At 39.2% G+C, this 19,986-nt stretch overlaps 1 protein-coding gene across 7 annotated transcripts in view; it reads left to right on the top strand.

Moving 5' to 3' along the window:
* Nucleotides 1-1,001: 1,001 nt before the first annotated feature.
* The window catches only part of PIAS1 (protein inhibitor of activated STAT 1), a 137,632-nt gene continuing 118,647 nt past the window's right edge, over nucleotides 1,002-19,986 (top strand). For 4 of the 7 annotated variants that reach the window (XM_045449300.1, XM_045449295.1, XM_045449301.1 and 1 more), the window contains exons 1-3: nucleotides 1,002-1,012; nucleotides 10,844-10,855; nucleotides 11,310-11,333. In XM_045449300.1, coding sequence (XP_045305256.1) covers nucleotides 11,310-11,333 — 24 coding nt within the window. In that variant the 5' untranslated portion in view covers nucleotides 1,002-1,012; nucleotides 10,844-10,855. Of the gene's footprint in view, nucleotides 1,013-10,843; nucleotides 10,856-11,015; nucleotides 11,116-11,309; nucleotides 11,334-12,139; nucleotides 12,249-19,986 lie in introns of those variants that run through there. The other 3 variants (XM_045449298.1, XM_045449297.1, XM_045449299.1) reach the window with 3 other exon arrangements.

The following is a 19,986-nucleotide window of genomic DNA, read 5'->3' as shown; positions in this document are numbered from 1 at the left end:
ATTTTTTTTAATTCACCTTGTATCAAGTGAGTTGACAAATTCACTTACTAATTCTAATATCTAATAGTTTTTCTTAGAATCTTTTAGATGTTCTTCAGGCACAATCATTTTCCCTGTACATGACAATTTAATTACTTCTTTCTAATCCTGGTATTTTCATCCACTTACCTCATCACCTTTATCATTCCCATTATCAAAAGGGATATTTTTAATATTTTACCATTAACTATGTTTTCTGTACATTTTTGGTAGATACTTGTAATCATGTAATGGAGCTCTCTTCTATGACTAGTTCATTACAGCTGATATGATGAATGGGTGTTAAATTTTTTTTTAATGCTTTTTCTGCGTCTATCAACATGATCGTAGGCACTTTCACTTTCTGTGTCTATTAATGTGGTTGATTAAAATGGCTGGTTTTTATGAGACTGACACATTGTCCACTGCGCTAAGAAGACAATTAAAATGGCTGGTTTTTAAATGGTAAACAACTTTTTGTGTTCCTAGAACAAGTGTTTCTTGGTTATATTCTATTTTGCTTTTATATATTGCTGGATTCAATTGGCTAATATTTTGCTTAAGAGTCTTGCTCCTATGGGAATGAGAGAGAATTGTCTATACTTTTTCTTTCTCACAGTATCCCTGTCAGGTTTTGTTTTCAAGGTCCTGGACCCAAAGAGTTGAGTCTATCTTTTCCTATCCTTGGGTAGATTTTGTGTAAGATCGATTATTGTTTCTTCCTTAATTGTCTGGAAAATTCACTGGTGAAATCATCTGTGTCTGGAGTTTTCTTTGTAAGAAGGTTTTAAATAATGGATTCAATATCTTTGATGGATGTAGGACTATTCTTATTTTCTATTTCTTCTTGAGTCAGTTTTCTGAGTTATATGTTTTATAGAATTTGTTTATTTTATTTAAATCATCAGCTGTGTTGCAGCAGGCTGTTCATAGTATTCTCTTATAATCTTTTTTAGTATCTACAGTATCTTTAGTGATCGTTTGTTCATACGTGGTAGTGATAATTTCTCTTTTTCTTCTTTTTTTTTAAAGTTTATTTATTGTTGAGAGAGAGAGAGAAAGAGAGCAACATGAGTGGGGGAGGGGCAGAGAGAGAGGAAGACAGAGAATCCCAAGCAGGCTCTGAGCTGTCAGCACAGAGCCTGATGTGGGGCTCAAACCTACAAACCATGAGATCATGACCTTAGCTGAAATCAAGAGTTGGACACTTAACCGACTGAGCCACCCAGGTGTCCCTCGCTTTTTTGCTTCCTGATCAGTCTTATTAAGGGTAACCAATTTTATTAAAAACGTTAAATAGCTGGGGTGCCTGTGTGGTTCAGTGGGTTAAGTGTCCAACTTCAGCTCAGGTCATGATCTCGCAGTTCATGGGTTCGAGACCCATGTGGGACTATGTGCTGACAGCTCAGAGCCTGGAGCCTGCTTTGAATTCTGTATGTCCCTCTCTCTCTGCCCCTCCCTCACTGATGCTCTATCTCTCTCTCTCTCAAAAATAAATAAACATTAAAAGCATTTTTTAAAAATGTTAAATTGCCAACTTTCAGCTTTGTTGACCTTTTGTATTTTGTATTTGTTATAAATTTTATTTCTGCTGCCATTTTTATTATTTCCTCACTGCTAGTCTGAATTTGATTTGCTGTTCTCCTAATATCTTTCTGAGATGGAAACTTACATAACTGATTTTCAACTGAAAACTTTTTCTAATATAGGCATATTTGACTACAAATTTCTCTCTAAGTTTGTTTGTTACACTATTTTAAAACTTGTGGTAAGGGCACCTGGGTGGCTTAGTTGGTTAAGCGTCTGACCTCCGCTCAGGTCATGATCTCACAGTTAGTGAGTTCAAGCCCTGCATTGGGCTCTCTGTTGTCAGTGCAGATCCCGCTTCTAATCCTCTGTGTCTCTCTCTCTCTGGCCCTCCCCCATTTGTGCACTCTCTCTCAAAATAAATAAATAAACTTGAAAAATTAAAAAAAATATATAGTAAATGATAGAAAACAAAATTTGCCACTTGCAAGTGGCAAATTAAACAAATTCAGCAAAGGTGTCAAATATAAAGCCAACACACAAAAATCAGTTGTATTTCTATATACTAGCAATGAACATTTTGAAAAGGAAATTAAGAAAATAACTTCATTTATAATAGTATCAAAAAGAATAAAATTCCAAGGAGTAAGTTTAACCAAAGGATTTGAAAGGGATATTAGTCTATAGTTTTCTTTCCTTGTAATATCTTTGTCTGATTTGAGTATCAGGCTAATGCCGGTTTTACAGGATAAATTAGTAAGTAGTATGTTCTCTTCGTTTTGGGGGAATAGTTAATTCATCTGTAAATGTTTGGTAGAAATCACCAGTGAAGCCATCTGGTCCTGGGATTTCTTTGTTGGGAGGATTTTTTTTAATTATATATTCAATCTCCTTACTTGTTATAAGTCCATTCAGATTTTCTATTTCTCCATGAGTCATTTTGATAGATTGTGTATTTCTAGGAATTTGTCCATTTCATCTAGGTTATCCAATTTGTTGGAGTACATTTTTTACAGTATTCTCTTGCAATTCTTTTAATTTCCATGAAGTTGATAGTAATGCCTACTCTTTCGTTTCTGATTTGAATCTTTTCTCCTTTTTCCCTTAGTGAATTTAGCTAAAGATTGGTCAATCATGTTGATCTTCTCAAAGAGCCAAGTTTGGGTTTTGTTGGTTTTCTCTATTCTTTTTCTACTCTCTATTTAATTTACCTTCACTCTAATCTTTTATTTCCTTCTTTCAGCTATCTTTGTGTTTCATTTGGTATTCTTTTTCTAGTTCCTTAAGGTATACAATTATATTATTGATTTGAGATCTTCTTTTAAAAAATGTTTTTAAATGTGTATTTATTTTTGAGAGAGAGAGACAGAGTATGAGCAGAGGAGGGGCAGAGAGAGAGAGGGAGACAAAGAATCTGAAGCAGGCTCCAGGCTCTGAGCTGTCAGCACAGAGCCTGACGTGGGGCTCAAATTCATGAACCATGAGATCATGACTTGAGCCGAAGTCGCACGCTTAACTGACTGAGCCACTCCAGCGCCCCTCACCTTTTTTTAATGTAGGCCTTTACAGCTATAAATTTCCCTCTGAGCATTACTCTCATTGCACCCTAGAAGTTGTGCTTTGTCTACATTTGTCACAATGTATTTTTTCATTTATCTTGATCCAGTGGCTATTTACAATTATATTGTTTACTATCTATATATTTGTGTCTTTTCCAGTTTCCTTCAGTTATTAATTTCTAGTTTCATTCTATTGTGGTTGGAAAAGATATTTTGTATGATTTCAATATGTTTGAATTTATTAAGACTTGTTTTGTGGCCTAACATATAGTCTATCCTGGAGAATGTTTCATGTGCGCTTTCTTCATATATTTTGGGGCTCTGTGACTATGTACATATATGTTTAATGTGTTATATCTTCTTTATGTATTAAATCTTTGTTAATATATATGTAAATGGATTAGACTCTCCAATTAAAAGGCAGATTGTCAGTATGAATTTAAAAAACTTTTATCAATATATAATGTCCTATGTCTTTTTGTTTTTTGTTTCGTTTTTGTCCTTCTATGTCTCATATCCATTTGTAATTTAAAATCTCTTTTGTCTAAAAACAATAAAATCTGTTTTGTCTGATAATAAGATAACCACTTTCTTTTCGTTACTATTTGCATGGAATATATTTTCCTCATCTTTTTACTTTCAGTCTATTTGTGCTTTTGTATCTAAAAGGTGTCTCTTGTAGCATACAAATGGATCATATTTTTAACCTGTTCTGACAATATCTCTCTTAATTTGAGAGTTTAATCTGTTTTCACTTAAAGTGATTACTTATAAGAAAGGACTTCTTTCTGCCATTTAACTATTTCTTTTTCTTTTCTTATTCTTTTTTTTCTTTTTTAAGTAGGCTCCACACCCAGCATGGAGCCCAGTGTGGGGCTCAAACTCATGACCCTGAGATCAAGACCTGAGCCAAAATCAAGTCGGATGTTTAACCAACTGAGCCACCCAGGGACCTTAAGATTTACATACTTTTTATTCCTCAATCCTCCCTTACTGTCTTTTTTTTTTTTTAATCTGGTTGATTTTTTTTTTTTTTGTAGTGTTCTGATTCTGTTTTTAACTTTTCCGTACATGTCTTAGTGATTTTGAATAGTACCAACTAAATTTCGAAAATATCCAAGCACTCTGCTCTCATACATTTCTGTTCCTCCCCTTTTATGGTCACAGATTGCACCTTTTACATTATGTGCCCATTAACATAGACTTATAGTTATTATTTTGTGCACTTATATTTTAAGTCATATAGAACAAAAGAAAGAAAGAAAGAAAGAAAGAAAGAAAGAAAGAAAGAAAGAAAGAAAGAAAGAAAAGAAAGTGTTACAGACCAAAAGTACAATAATACTTGAGCAACTGGCTGGGTTGGTCCATGGGGCATATGGCTGTTGATTTCAGGGTTGTGAGTTCAAGCCCGCGTTGGGCATAGAGCTTACTTGATAAAAATATGTAAATAAATAAAAAGTACAATGCTACTGACTTTCATTTACCTATGTAGTTACCTTTACCAGTGTTCTTTATTTCCTCACATGGCTTTGAGTTACTGTTCACTGTTCTTTCCTTTTAACCTAAAAGATACCCTTAGCATTATTTCTATGGCAGGTTTATTAGTAATAAACTCTCTTAGCTTTCATTTATCTTGGAATGTCTTATATTCCCCTTCATTCTTGAAGGATAGATTTGCTGGGTACAATTCCTATTTACGGGATTTCTTCCTTTCAGCACTTTAAATATGGCATCCCATTGCTCTCTAGAGTCTTTTGTTTCTGATGAGAAATTGGCTTTTAGTCTGATTGAGAATACTTGTATGTGATAAATTATTTTCTTCTTCCTGCTTTCAAGATGTCCCCTGCTTTCCTCTGACTGCTTAAATATGTTCTTAAACACCTCTAGCGAATTTTTCATTTTATTGTACTTTTCAGCTTCAGAAGTTCTACTTTATTCCTTTTAGTAATTTCTATCTCTTTATCTCTTTTTTGTTCATACATTATTTACCTAGTTTCCTTTAGCAATTTGAGAATATTTAAGACAGTGGCTTTAAATTAAAAAAAAAAAAATGTGAGAGAAAGAGACAGAGTGTGAGTCGGGGAGGGGCAGAGAGAGAGAGAGAGAGAGAGAGAGAGAGAGAGAGAGACCCAGAATCTGAAGTAAGCTCCAGGCTCTGAGCTGTCAGCACAGAACCCCAGGCAGGGCTCGAACTCACAAGAACCCATGAGATCATGACACTTAACCGACTGAGCCACCCAGGCACCCCTTAAGACAGTGGCTTTCAAGTCTTTGGGTAAGTCCAATGTCTGAGCTTCCTCAAGAATAGTTTTTGTCAATTTTTTTTTTTTTTTTCACTGGACTGGGCAATATTTTCCTGTTACTTATTATGTTTTGTGTTTCTTTGTTGTCGTCATAAAAAAACTGAGCATTTGTATATTATATTGTGTTATCTCTGGGAATCAAATGCTCTCCCTTCCCCAGGATTTGCTGTTCTTGATTGTTGGAGCCTCAGCTTGTGTTCAGCCAGTGTTTTTACTGAGATTCCCTTCAATACTGGGAACTTAAACAAGCAAACAAACAAACAAACGAAACACCTTTCCCCATCTTTGTGGTTTGGGTCTTATTTCTTTAACACGTACCTAGACCATTTGAAATCCTTCCTCAATCTCCCTTTCTGGTTACACTGAGCATGTATGTCAGCCAATGGTGGAATCTGAGGGCTTTCTTAGGTCTCTCCTGAGATGCATCTTGTCTCAGGCACATTCGTGTGGCTTTCTGAATGCCCCTGTGTTCTTGAGCACTTTCTAATTTGAATGACCTAATTTCCCAGTAAATTTCTCTCCCCAGTTTCTACTCCCAGGCTTTAGGTGGTCTATTTAGGTATCAACTGTAATCTTTGGCCCCAGGCAGTTTCAGGTTGTTTGTTTGCATTACAGTGTTTTCAAGCAACACCTGCTGCTTTTCTGTGGCGGATTCCATGTTAAACACAACGGAGACAGGCCTTGCATTAGTCCTTTAGCTAGCCCCCAGGAAGATTAGAACAGATGAATGATTTCCAGGGACCAGGGCTCCATCCCCGGAAGGTGGGGTGTTGTGGAAGACTGCTACCAAGTCAGGGAGGGAGTAGGGCAGATGTAAGTGAAAGTATCATAAAATTTAAAGTTTCCTTTTTGTACTAAGCATTTGCTTGAATGCTGTAAACCTTTGACTGTTTTCCAGAGGTCTGACCAAGTTAGTCTGACAGTTGCTGGGGTTTTTTAAAAATAAATTTTAAAAAATGTTTATTTTTGTAAGAGACAGAGCACAAGTAGGGAGGGGACAGAGAGAGGGCGAGACACAGAATCTGAAGCAGGTTCCAGGCTCTGAGCTGTCAGCACAGAGTCTGACACGGGGCTCCAACTCACTGAGGGTGAGATCATGATCTGAGCCAAAGTCAGTTGCTTAACCGACTGATCCACCCAGGTGCCCCAAGTTGCTGTTTATTTGTTTTTTTTTTTTTTTTAAGTTTATATGGAGGTATGGGAGTTTGTAACTGCCTACTCTGCCACTTTGATCATGTCCTTCTCCCCACATTGAGGATACACTGTATCCTCATTGAAGATACAACAATCTTCATTGAAGATACAGTGTATCTTCAATATTTATATACACATATGTATACTTTTCAGATATACATGTTCATATACATCTGGAAAAAATGTGTACTCTTATTTTGAAGTAATTGTAGATTCCTAGGAGATTGCAAGGAAATGTACAGGGAAGTCTCACGCATCCTCCCCCCCACCCCAGTCTCCACAAAGTTACTATTTTATGGAACTATAGTATAATATCAAAATCAAGAAATTGACATTGGTAAGAACCATCCTTCCCCTGCCCCTGCCCCATCCCTAACTCCCTGGCAACCACTAGTCTCTTCTCCACCTCTGTAATTATGTTATTTCATTCATGTTACAGAAATAGAATCAGACAATAAGAATCCTTTTGGGATTAGGTTTTGTTTTTTTTTTTTCAGTCAGTATAATTTTCATGAGGTTTATCCAACTTGTTGTGTGTATCAATAGTTATTTTTGGTTTTGTTTTTAGACTGCTGAGTACAGTATTCCATGGTATCACAATTGGTTTAGTCGTTTACCCATTAAAGGAGATTTGGATAGTTTCTAGTTTGGGGCTCTTAAAAATAAAGCTTCTATTGGGGCCTGGGTAGTTTCGTGGACAGTTAAGTGTCTGACTCTTGATTTCAGCTCAGGTTGTGATCTCACAGTTGGTGAGGTTGGACCCCATGCTGTCAGTGGAGACTGGGATTCTCAATCTCTCGCCCTCTGCTCCTTTCCCGTTTATGCACACATTCTCTCTCTCTCTCAAAATAAATAGGTAACTTTAAATCAATCAATCAATCAATCAATCAATCTGCTATGAACATTCTTGTACAACTTTCTACATGAAAAGAAATCTTTGTTTCTCTGGGATAAATGTCCAAGAATTGTTGAGTTGTATGATGAGTACATTTCCAGTTTTCAAAGAACTGCCAAACTATTTTCCAAAATGGCTGTACTATTCCTACCAAAAATGTATGTGTGGTCCACATCTAAGAAAGCTTTATCTCACTCAAGGTTATAGAGATTTACTCTTAAGAGTTTTATAGTTTTAAGTCATATTTAGGTCTACGAATAATTTTGAGTTAATTTTTATGTGTTCTGTGAGACCACAATAATTTTAGGGCCCACAAAATGTTTAAAATCTTTATTATTGGAAGAAAAAATAAGTATACTCTGCTTGGATTGCATTAGTCTTTATACCAATACAAACGTAAGATGTAGTTTTTTTAAATGCAATTTTTAAATGTCATTTTATAATACACATTTTTTAAAATGTAATTTTTTTTTCATGTAACTCCAGGGGTGTATGTGTGTGTGTGTGTGTGTGTGTGTGTGTGTGTGTGTATATATATATATATATATATATATATATATATATATATATGAAGAAAGGGCCTCTGAGGTTCTTTCTGACACCAAATATGTGATATCTTTCCACACTAATTCTCCAACACCAACTAAGCATCCAACAATTCAGTTTGAAAAAAAAAAAATTTTTAATCTTTATTTATTTTTGAGACGGAGATAGCATGTGAACAGGGGAGGAGCAGAGAGAGAGGGAGACACAGAATGTGAAGCAGGCTCCAGGCTCGGAGCTGTCAGCACAGAGCCTGACGCGGGGCTCGAACTCACAAACTGTGAGATCATGACCTAAGCCTCATGAACTGTGAGATCATGACCTGAGCCGAAGTTGGAGGCTCATAGACTGAGCCACCCAGGTGCCCCCAACAATTCAGTTTTGACATCAACTCTAGGGGTAAGCTCTGACCCCACAGCTTTAGGGCTGAGTCCCACAAGCCTGCCCCTACTTCAGATGCCAGTTGCCAGTCCTATGGGCCACTTGTAGTTCTGTCTGAACAAATTTGAGGATTCCTAGAATTCCTCCTCAGGTTTGATAATTCATTAGAATGGACTCATAAAACTCAAGGAAACACTTTACTTACATTTACCAGTTTATTATAAAGGAAAGAACTCAGGAACAGCCAAATGAAAGAAATGCATAGGGCAATGCATGAAGGGAGGGGATGCAGAGATTCCCTGCCCTCTCTGGCCACCCGCTTCCTAGTACTTCCTTGTATTTACTAACATCCCTCTAATCATGTGTTGAGTCTTTGTAGTGACCAGCTCCCAACCTGAAGCTCCCCGGGAGCCACGCCCTCTCATCTCATTAGTATAAACTTGGGTGCGGGTGCGGTGGAAAGGGGCTCATTTTGAATAACAAAACACAATCCTATCTCTCAGGAAATTTCTGAGGTTTTAGGAGCTCTGTGACAGGAACCAGGGACAAAGTCAAGTGGTATTTTTATTATACCACAGCCCCCAAAAGGCAAAAGTGCGTAGGGGCACGAAAGTCATAATGTAGTTCTGTCAGTTGAATAGCCTTCTTAGCAATCCAGTTGTAAAATTATGGCATCTTGGAATAGGGTGATGGTAGTGGGCAGCCAGTGAAATGGATAGGCTTGGGATATGGTTTAGAGGCAGAGTCAGCTGGACTGGCTGATGGATTGGATGTGAGAGGTGACTAAAAGAGAGGAAGCAAGGATGATTTCCAGATTTTTGGTTTGAACATCTGGGTGGATGATGGTGCCATCCACTGAGAGTACTGGGAAAGGAACAGGATGGGGGGATAAAATCCAAGCTCTATTTGACATGGTAAGCTCAAGATGACTAAGAGTCATGAAGTAGAGATATTAAGTAGCCAGTTGGATTTATGAACCTGGATTTGGGGTGGGGAGGTCTGGGCTGGACAGAAATTTGAATGTCAAAGAGTTGGATGAGTTCACCTGGGGAGAGTTAAATGGAGGTGACAGGTAAGGACTGAGCCCTGGAGCACTACAACATTTAAAGATTGAGCCAAAGAAGAGAAATCAGCAGAAGAGTTTGAAAAGGGGGCTCAGTGAAGGAACAGGAAAATCAGGACAGTGAGATGTCGAAGGAAGTTCAGGGGGAAAGTGTTTCAGGAGAAAGGAGTCTTGTCAACTGTTTGCAATTCTGCTGAGAGGGCCATTTTAGATAAGAATAGAGAATTGACAATTGGTTTTGGAAACACGGAGGTTGTTAATAATCTTGATAAGGGATCTTGAGAGAAGTCAAAGCTGGATCAGAGGGGCTGAGAAGGGAATGTGACATGAGGAAGTGGGAACAAGCACTGTAGAGAGATCTTGAAAAACCTCTCGGAGAATTTATGCAGTGAAGAGAGAGAAATAGGGCAGTTTGGGAGATTTTGGAGCCAATGGAGGTTTGTTTTAGATGGGAGGAATTTCAGTATGTTTATATGCTGATAGGAGTAATCTAATAGGGGAAAAAGTAATGATGTTGGAAGGGCGAGGTGATTGTAGGAGTAAAATTCTTAGGAATGTGGGAGGGAAAGGAATCCAGGTCACTGGTAGAGGGACTGGCCTTCATAGGCACAGGGACACTTCATTCATAGTAACCCAAATGTAACTATGCCTGTAAGAATAGTTTGGATGGGGAGAAGGGAGTTCATGTCTGTTATCTTTTAAGTTTTTCCATGAGGTATGAAGCAAAATTGCTAGCAAAAAGTGGGGGTTGGAGAGGAGGTATAGGAGGCTTCCAATAGGGAGGAAAAGGTGTGAAATAATTCTTTCATCACATCTACTTAAAATGTCAGTTTATTGGAGAAAGCCCTCCTTGCATTAAGTCCATCTCCTTCCAATCGCTATTCTCTCACTGGACCCTTTGTTCTTTTCTAGCACTCATCACCATTTGTAATTGTATCTTTATCACTTGTCTGTACCTCCATTAGAGAACTACAGGAGGGCAGGGACTTGGTTGTATTTAATTTTCCGATGTATATATAAAGAAACAGGACTGGGACATAATCACTAAATAATTGTTGAAACAAAGAGTTCATGAACGAAGTCTTCAGAATTTTGTCTTAGGTCACCCCCCCGTCAAGTGTTTGGGCAAGTCACTTTCCCTGCCTGAGCTTTCATTTCTGACTAAATACATATGTGTGTGTGTGTGTGTGTACACACTGTGTATATGTGTATATATATATATATATATATATATATATATATATATATACACATATACACACACATATATACCACGTGAATTGTAATCTCTGCTCTGCCCACTTCACCGCACTGTCATGAGCAGGATCTGAGCTAATAAATCTGGAAATGCTTCATCAAGTGATCTTCAGATGTAACGGATTGTAGCCTCGAAGGTAGCAGGTGCTGAAAAGGACTCGCTGATTGGGGGAGGGGGCCATTATAGTTTCTGTGACTGTAGGCATCGAAGCTTTGCAGCAAGGTTCTGCAGGGCCGCGGAGGGGCGGGGCTCAGGCCGGCAGCCCACTCGCTCCGGCCTTTCTCTGGAGGAGCTAGCCAGGAGAGGATGGGGGGCGGGGAGGCCGAGGGGGGAGTAACTGTCAAACCTCGCCGCTTGGCGCCATTATTTAAATGGTACGTGCCCGTCTCCCTGCTGTACGTGCCCGGGGCGGGGCTCCGAGCGCCCGGAGAGGGGCGGAGGCCGGGGGCGGGACGGGGAGGTGGAGGGGCAAGAGGGGACGGGCCGGGGCGGGGCCAGGCTGGCTAGAGGGGCGGGTCTAGCGGCGGCCCCCGGCGAGGTTCAGTGCGCTTGCGCTGACAGACGCAAGATGGCGGACAGTGCGGAACTAAAGGTAAAGCGCAGCTCGAATTCACTTCTAATATTCGGCCGCGGAGACGGCGCCGCTGCTGCCGGGGGGGATGGGTCTGACCCTGGGGGGCCGCTCGGGCCTGACTCCACCCGGGCCTGGAGTTGTAGGGAGGAGCGGCGCGCCCGGCCCCAGCTGAGGGGGCCCGGCAGCGGCGGGCCGCGGGCCCCGGGTGCCTCGGGGGCGCTGACGGGTCGTCCCCGGCGTGTTATTGTTGTGGGCGCCTCTGGCGGGGGTGGCGGGGGAAGAGATCGGGAGTCGGGAGGTGGGGGCCTCGGCTGCCCCCTGGGCTCGGCTTCCTCACCTTCTAGCCAGCCTCCCCGCCCCCCCATGGGGAACGGGGGCTGGGGCAGGGTGCTCGTGTAGGGGGGATTGGGAAAGCTCCCCGCCGCCGCTTCCTCTTCCTCCTTTGCAGTCCCGGGCTGCTGTCAGGAGCTCTCCTTAGACCCCCGGGAACTTGGCTCCGGCCGCCCCGCCCCTCAGTGGCTCCCTGCCGCCCCCACCCCGGAGTCGGCTCTCCCCGGCTGCCCGCCTGTCAGGAGGCGCCGGGGGTGCCCAGCTTGTGGGCAGCGCGATCTTGGGGCATTGGGGCGGGGATGTGGGGAGAAGCTCCGGTAAAGTTTAGTGAGCCCCGGGCCGGCGTTGGGGTTCGGCCGAGGGGTGGCGGGGGAGTCTGCCTGGGCGGGACGTTACTTTCTCTCTGATTCTGGGCAACCGCGGGGGGGGGGAGCCCCCCCCCCCCCGAAGGGTGTGTATTTGGAAGCAGTGGTGGGTGGTGGGAAGCAGCTACCTCTCCCTTCTTTTCCTTCTCTTCCTCTGGCTGGTGCGGAGGGTGAGAGGAGCCTTTGGGGGTCTCTGCACACACCATGATGGCGATGCTATAGCTGATGGAGGTGAATGGTTCGTGTTTATATCCCCCCGTTGCCTTTTGTTTGTAGGGACATCTTGCTGGCCATGTTGATTTGAACGAAATTCTCCCCTCACCCTACTTCAACCCCCGATAAATAGAACGTTCCTCCGTTCCTCTCAACTGTACCAATTACTCACGCCTCGCGAAATTGGATGAAAGGGTGCCCCCTGTTCCCCGCTTTTTCTCCCACCCCAGTCTTCTTTACCTGATGATGGCTTCTTTACCGAAGCAGATATACCCACCACTACACAAGCCGTTGGGGGAGGGCGGGTGGAACCCTTATGATTGGATTGTGACAAATGGGGCTCCGCTTGAATAATTTTGGTTTAGTAGCAGGCAGTTTTAACTAACGCGTATTATTTCGAGGCTCTGAACGCGATATTCCCCTGTCTGTGGCTTCCTGTGTGTGAGCCAAGCAGCTGGTTTTATCTTGACCCAGAGAACTGACATCTCTGTCAGAGTGGAGATGGGGATACACACTTGTAAATCTTTGGCGGGGGGGGAGCGGGGGGGGGCGGGGGGGTCCTCTTTCCATAATTAATAAAAATTATTTAAAATTTATTTTCTCTGTTATACTGAAACGACAGCTTCTAGAACAGCCAAGCGCCAGGTTTGTTTCTGGAGAGTTTTTCTCTGGAAAGCTTCGCTGAAAGATCGGTTTCCCCAGTAATTTTGCAATGTTAACATTCCAAAATTTGTGTATTAAGTAAGGCACTGGCTTTGAATGTCACTCTTTTTAAATTGACTTCTAATTACAAATTAATTTAAGGGAGAGCAGATTTGGAGTGGTTTGTTTTTTTTTTTTTTTTTTTTTTTTAATCCAGTTTCAAACTATTGACTGAAATGAAAAAGCCTCAGGAATTTGAATATTCTGAGGTCATTAACTCTTGAAATGAAAAGTACACAAGTTTAATAAGATACATGCCTTCTGTAGTTTTACTCTTGCGATGTAGTCACTATGTTGCTATGATCTTTACCTTCTAATATTTATTTTGTTTGGAATCCTTTTGAGTGATAGCTAATCAGTTCTGTTGTACACGGGCCACAGAATAAAGCTGAAAAGCTTGGGCTGGCTATATTGTCACTCTTGATGCTGTCCAAAGAAACTGGTATGGAAAGCACATGCTGGGAGATTTCCTCCTTTGTTCTTTCTCATTTTAAGAAAGTGCCTTTGGGGATAGATCAGATCCCTGGTGTGAGTCTTGTTAGGTAAAGTTTCTCTTTGCAAAAATGAGGCTGTATCAGATAAATGCTAAACACTGAGGGGAAACATTATTTTTCTAAAATTGGTCTCCCTTTTTGCTCTTTCAAAAATCTACTTGAATTTTTTTCCAGAGGAAAAACTCGTCTTGTGTTCCTGTAGTACAGTTTTTTTTCAAATTATAATAACTGTTTTGACATACTGGTTTGTCACTGTGTGTGCCCAATACTTTGAGAAGCTGTGATAAATTGCTTAGCTGGTGATAGCTGTGTTAAAAATTTTAGTACTTGATTGTGGTTGGATTTGCTGTTCTTTTTTTTTTTAGGTAGATGATCTTAGGAATGCCTACCATAGTTATTTGAGAATGTGTGTATATAATTTTCTGTGCAGTAAGCTTTGGAAGATACTCCTCTCGGAAATTATATTTTCTGATGGGTTTTTGTTTTTTGTTTTGGATGTAAATAGCATTTATTCCCAATAAGATAGGAAAAGTCAGAATAAGATTTAAGAAAAAGCCAGATTTTTTCTCAAAGTTTTAGGTGAAAATACAATACTTACAATGGATTTCCAACTATGAGGCTTTGAGTAAATACTGTGACTTTTTTGTTATCTTAATTCACAATCCACATTTCATTTTGCTGTGGATTGTATTCAAGATTATTTTCCTCATGGCCCATTTTAGTGAGTCCTTTTAAATCTATAACAAATCTACAAAGATCAGATGGGAAGACAGATAGGTCTGTATCTCCTGTAGGAATAGTGCAAGCTGCAACACTTGAAGATACTGCCAATAAAAATTAGATTGTGAGTCATACATATCAAAAAGAATTCTCTGTGCACATTTGTTTATGAAAAGTTTAATTTTTCATTAGGGGAATACCCGTAAATGACATTTGTAAGAATGTAGAGTGAGCATTTTATTATCTTTGGGAACTTAAAAAGAAGGAGGGTGTGATGGCCAGATGATCTTGGAAGTTAATAATCTGACAGCTTCATGTAGTTTCTCTTAGAGTACTTCTTAATTACAATTTTTTTGCACTAAAACTCAAATCAATTTACATTGCCATTTTAACTCACAGGAGGAACAGTGGGAAGGAAGAAGTTCATTTTAGTGGAGTAAAATAATGGAATTCAATGGGAAGAGAAGCCATTCTTTTATTATTTATTTTAATATTTATTTTATTTTCTTTTAGAGAGAGGGGAGAGGGGCGGTGGGGGGGGTGGGGAGAGAATCCCAAGCAGGCCCCATGCTCAGCATAGTGCCTGTCGTGGAGCTCCATCCCACAGCCCTGGGATCGTGACCTGAGCCAAACTCAAGAGTCGGCAGATTGAGCCACCCAAGTGCCCTGAAGCCATCTTTTTAAAACGTTGTTTTAAAAGTATCTATAAGCATGTCAGTAAATTCTGTTGTCGAAGTCTGCCTCTTTATTTTCAAGAAATAGCCACTTGATTTTGATCTTTGTGGTGTGAATTGTCTGCCTCTCTTTCAGATAGAAGCACATAAATCTGACAATTTATTCATGAATTTGATTTGAATCTCCCTAACTTGGTTTTGTGTCACGTGCCACATTTAGAGGACTTTTGTTTTAAGTCACCATTTTTATGAACAGTATTTAAAAACAATTTATAAAACACTTTAGTTTTTAAGGATTTCATATAATTGTTTTGAAATACTGCTTTTTCATCCACAGTTTTCTCCTGGGTCATTGTATTGTCTTTCTTTTCAAAGAGTCTCTTGTAACCACTGTGAATTGTAATAGTGCTTAGTGGTGAGTCCATAGCTGATTAACCTTGGGTTTCTCCTGGTGAACTCCATCAACATGTTGCTCCAGGGTTCTTGCTGAAGCTTTTTGAGTTCAGTGTAATTTGTACCCTTTCTAGGTGGTAACTAGGGATAAGGAAATTAAATGGCTCATGGTTGTAGTGGGAACTGGGAAGAAGTGTTAGGGTTTCTGAAAAATTGGCTGTTTATGATGATTGTAGCCTTTTAAAACAAGACCCCTGGTTCATTACAGAATTGATTGTGCTGTTTTTTGAAATAATTTGCTCTGGTGTTATGCATCATTTTTTTTTGTTTGTTTTGTTTTTAATATTTGGATGAATTATTTTTATATGGTACTTTCCAGTTAATAATGTATCACATTATCTCATCTGATCTTTCTAACCCTTCTTTGAGGTAGGAAGGCAGGTAATAGCTCTCTTTTATTGATAAAGTGAGACCAGAAAGAGTAAGCAACTAGCCCAAGGTCATACAAATAAAAGTGGCAGGGACTTGAACCTAGGTCTTGTGATTTCAAGCCCTGTACTCTATAGGCTGTTGTAAAGGTGCCATGTCAGTCCTGGAGACGTCTAGGGTGCCTTGCTCACAAAGAATTTTAGTTATGTTGTTGCTAATACTTTCCCTCTTGCTCTATGCCAGGGTATTTTTGGATATTCCTTGGGCTTTTTGCAAGGAAGATTTTGGAGTTTGTTAGTTGGAATCATAGATGTTTTAATTCTTGCAAATGTCATTTTACTTTGAATATTTCAGAGAATGCTGAAAAGTAAGCAGAAAAAATAAACACCTGTAATCCCAGCACTTAGAAATATCATGGTTAACATCTGGGTATCTATCCGTTTAGACTCTCTGTGAGCATATGTGTATGTATATTCATCACAAAAAGAGATCACACTTCTCTTTATTTGTAATCTGCTATTTTCATGGCTATCTTTCTAGGTTAGTAAATATAGGTCTATGTGATCATTTGAAAGGTAACATTGTATTTTATTCAGCTAGTACCTTATCATTGAACAATTAGATTATTTCCAGCTTTTTGCTATTTTTTTTTTTTAATTTTTTTTTTTCAACGTTTATTTATTTTTGGGACAGAGAGAGACAGAGCATGAACGGGCGAGGGGCAGAGAGAGAGGGAGACACAGAATCGGAAACAGGCTCCAGGCTCTGAGCCATCAGCCCAGAGCCCGACGCAGGGCTCGAACTCACGGACCGCGAGATCGTGACCTGGCTGAAGTCGGACGCTTAACCGACTGCGCCACCCAGGCGCCCCTTGCTATTTTAAACTGTCTTAACAAACAGCCTGATCTAAAAGTTGGCAAATGTTTTTTTTTTAATAACAAAATACATTGATATGACAGAACTTTTTCTGTGCTGTAGGCAGCACAGCAAATGGTGTTTTGATTAGATGGAAGTGTTGTGAGTGAAATAAGTAATTCTTGATTTGTTCATTGTACTTTTGTTTCTATTTCTGTAAACCTATCAGGTAAGATTATTAAATGATGGCAGAGATCTATTCTATAAAATATAAGTAAACATTGCTTCTCAGTCAGAACTTTTGATAAAGTATGAAATAGAGTATCAAACAGCATTTATAATTTATTTCAAGTGTGCTTGATTTTTGAAATTGTATCACAGTAATCAAATATCGGAAGTTTATGTGCCTTGTGTAGATGTGCATGTGTTTTTAACTGACATTTTAGGAAAAGCAGTGTTGAGCATTAATATAGATAAAGTGGAAATGAGAATTTGCCTTACTCATTTTTAATCTCAAAACTTAAGTGTTGCCTTAGTATTATATTGGTAGGTAACATTGTTTTGAGGAGGCTGTTATAGAAAAGAGATTACATAGTCAATGAAATATTTTTCTATTTTAAGAAACTTTTATGGGTTAAATCAATAAATGCACATATCAGTTGAGTTAAGAATATAATTTATGTGGGGTGCCTGGGTGGCTCAGTTGGTTAAGCATTCGACTTCAGCTCAGGTCATGATCTCACAACTCTTATGTTCCAGCCCCATGTCAGGTTCCCTGGCGCCTGCTTGGGATTCTGTGTCTTCCTCTGTCTCTGTCCCTCCCCCACTCACGCTTTGTCTGTCTCTCCAAAAATAAACGTTTATATATATATATATATATATATATATATATATATATATATATATATATATATATATAGTGCAACATCTGAAAACTACTGCAGTGTAGAAGGAACAGTTAAGGGTGTGAAATTGATCAAACTCAAAAGTTGATCACCTAGACTTGAATTTATGTAACAAGTTTTACCGTGAGGATTTTAAAAAATAGGTGACAAAGAAATTTTAAGTACTTAGTTGTATTTTATTATCAATTTCATAATTGTCATGCACTTTTTACTACTCTTACTACAAAATATGATTATACTTCCCTTTCCATGTTAAAAATTGTGGGACTTCCATTTCTTTTGATTCCCTCTACTTTTGGTTTAAGTGGTATCACATGAAATGATAGCCCCCCCCACCCCGCCCCCAACCCTTCCTCCCTTCAGAATTTTCTGGTAAAACTTCATTCTTTGTAATGAATATCCAAAACTCAGCAAAATGAAGAAACTATCTTTTTTTTCCTTTTCTGTTTCGCCTTAGATCAAGCAAACAAAATACATCTAAACCCTTTGAACACCACCCGGTAACTGAAATATCAGTATGTCTCACGGGATTGTTGCAAATGTTCCTATTTTTTTTTCAATGTTTATTTTATTTTTGACAGAGAGAGTGTAAGCGGGGGAGGAGCACTGATAGAGGGGGACAGAGCATTCCAAGCAGGGGCTCTGCGCCCATAGCAGTGGGCCATGCAGGGCTCAAACTCATGCCATGAGACCGTGACCTGAGCCCAAGTAGGTTGCTCAACTTACTGAGCCACCTAGGTGCCCCAGCAAATGTTCCTGGTTTTTTTTTTTAATTTTTATTTTTTTTTTATGTTTATTTATTTTTGAGACAGAGAGAGACAGAGCATGAACGGGGGAGGGGCAGAGAGAGAGGGAGACACAGAATCGGAAGCAGGCTCCAGGCTCTGAGCCATCAGCCCAGATCCCGACGCGGGGCTCGAACTCATGGACCGCGAGATCGTGACCTGAGCTGAAGTTGGACGCTTAACCGACTGAGCCACCCAGGCGCCCCAATGTTCCTGTTTTTTAAAACTTCATCTCCTTCTTAACCTTTCCTGCTCAGTTTCCCCCCTTTGGTTGCCAGGTTAATTTTCTCAAAACATTCTTTTCATCCTGTCACTCCAATGGCTTTCCATTGAAAACAGGATAAAGTTTTAGCTTTCACGTATTCAGGATTTTCTACATAGTTTGATCCCCGTCCACTTTGTGTGTGTTTTGTCTCCTCCACTCTATGGCAAAAGTCCTTAACTTAAAGCCAGAGCTGGTAGTTTGTTTCTTTTTGTTGATTAGTGTTGTACTTTGTATACCACTTCATTTTCCCCAATCCCTACCCTGTGGACACAGTAGGTGCTTAAGATATATTTGTGAAATGAACAAATTATGTTCAACATTTGTTTCTATTAGTAAAGGGGCTGATGTACATGTCTGTATGATGGTCTAAATTGTAAATATTCACAACCTTACATTTTTTTTTTCATGGCTGCTTTGTAGATGAACTTGAATAACATATCCAGAATAATACAGATATCTTTGATATCTATATAGATAATATACAGATAATAAAAATATAGATATCTGTGAAGGACTGTTTCAGGTTTATCTTTTATATTTCTTTAACTTATGTATGTAATAAGTGAATACATTTCTTATTGTAATGGTATAGAAGTAAGTAGAGTACAATTTTAAGGGACTTCATTATCTTCAAACCCCCCTCTCCCACCAGAGGCAATCACTTTGGTGTCTATTCTTTTTTGGGAGTGAGGAGTATAACAGCTTTATTGAGATATAATTCACATACCATACAGTTCATCTATTTAAGATACACAGTTAAATGGTTTTTAATACATACACAAAGTGGTGCAACCATCACCATAGTCCATTTTAGAATATTTTTCTTGTCCCCAGGGAAATCCTACACCTTTCAGCTATTTCCCCCATTGCCTACAACTCATTTCACCCTGAGGCAGCTGCTAATCTGCTTTTTGTCTCTGTAGATTTTATGTCTTTGTAAATTTATATGAAATGTCCAAAATAGGCAAATCTACAGAGACAGAAAGCAGATTAGTATTTTGGACATTTCATATAAATGAAATCATATATAGTCTTCTGTGTCTGACTTATTCATTTTTCTTTGGGCATGTGTGTGTGCTTGTATAATATTTGTAATTTTTTGTATGTTTATATGTCTGGATTCAGAACAGAATCGGCACAGAGAAGGAACTTAATAAGTATTACTAAATGAATGTACATGTACATGAATATATTTTCTAAAAACATAAATGGGATCATACTATACCTACTATACTTTGACTTGCCTTTTTTTTTTCTTTCTTAATAATATTTATTGAAGATCTTTCCATGCCATATCCCAAATTGAGATGGTCTCATTCTTTTTAACAGCGCACATATTTTGTATGTATGTTTATAGAGGTTTACCTCTTGAATTTATCAATGTGTATGTCTAAAAGTTCTTAACTTGTTTTGATGGTTTTGTTATATTGTTGCTTTTTTAATAGTTGCCATAATAAATGTAACATGTATGGTATTGACTTTGGAGTTTCACTGAAAAATAGGAATAAAAACTAAAACAGGTAAGGGTTGTTTGGCTTGAG

This window comes from Leopardus geoffroyi, chromosome B3, assembly GCF_018350155.1.
Source record: "Leopardus geoffroyi isolate Oge1 chromosome B3, O.geoffroyi_Oge1_pat1.0, whole genome shotgun sequence".
NCBI classification, from domain to species: Eukaryota; Metazoa; Chordata; class Mammalia; order Carnivora; family Felidae; genus Leopardus; species Leopardus geoffroyi.
The sequence above is the reverse complement of the archived record's forward strand: the minus strand, read 5'-3'. Positions and strand labels throughout refer to the sequence as shown.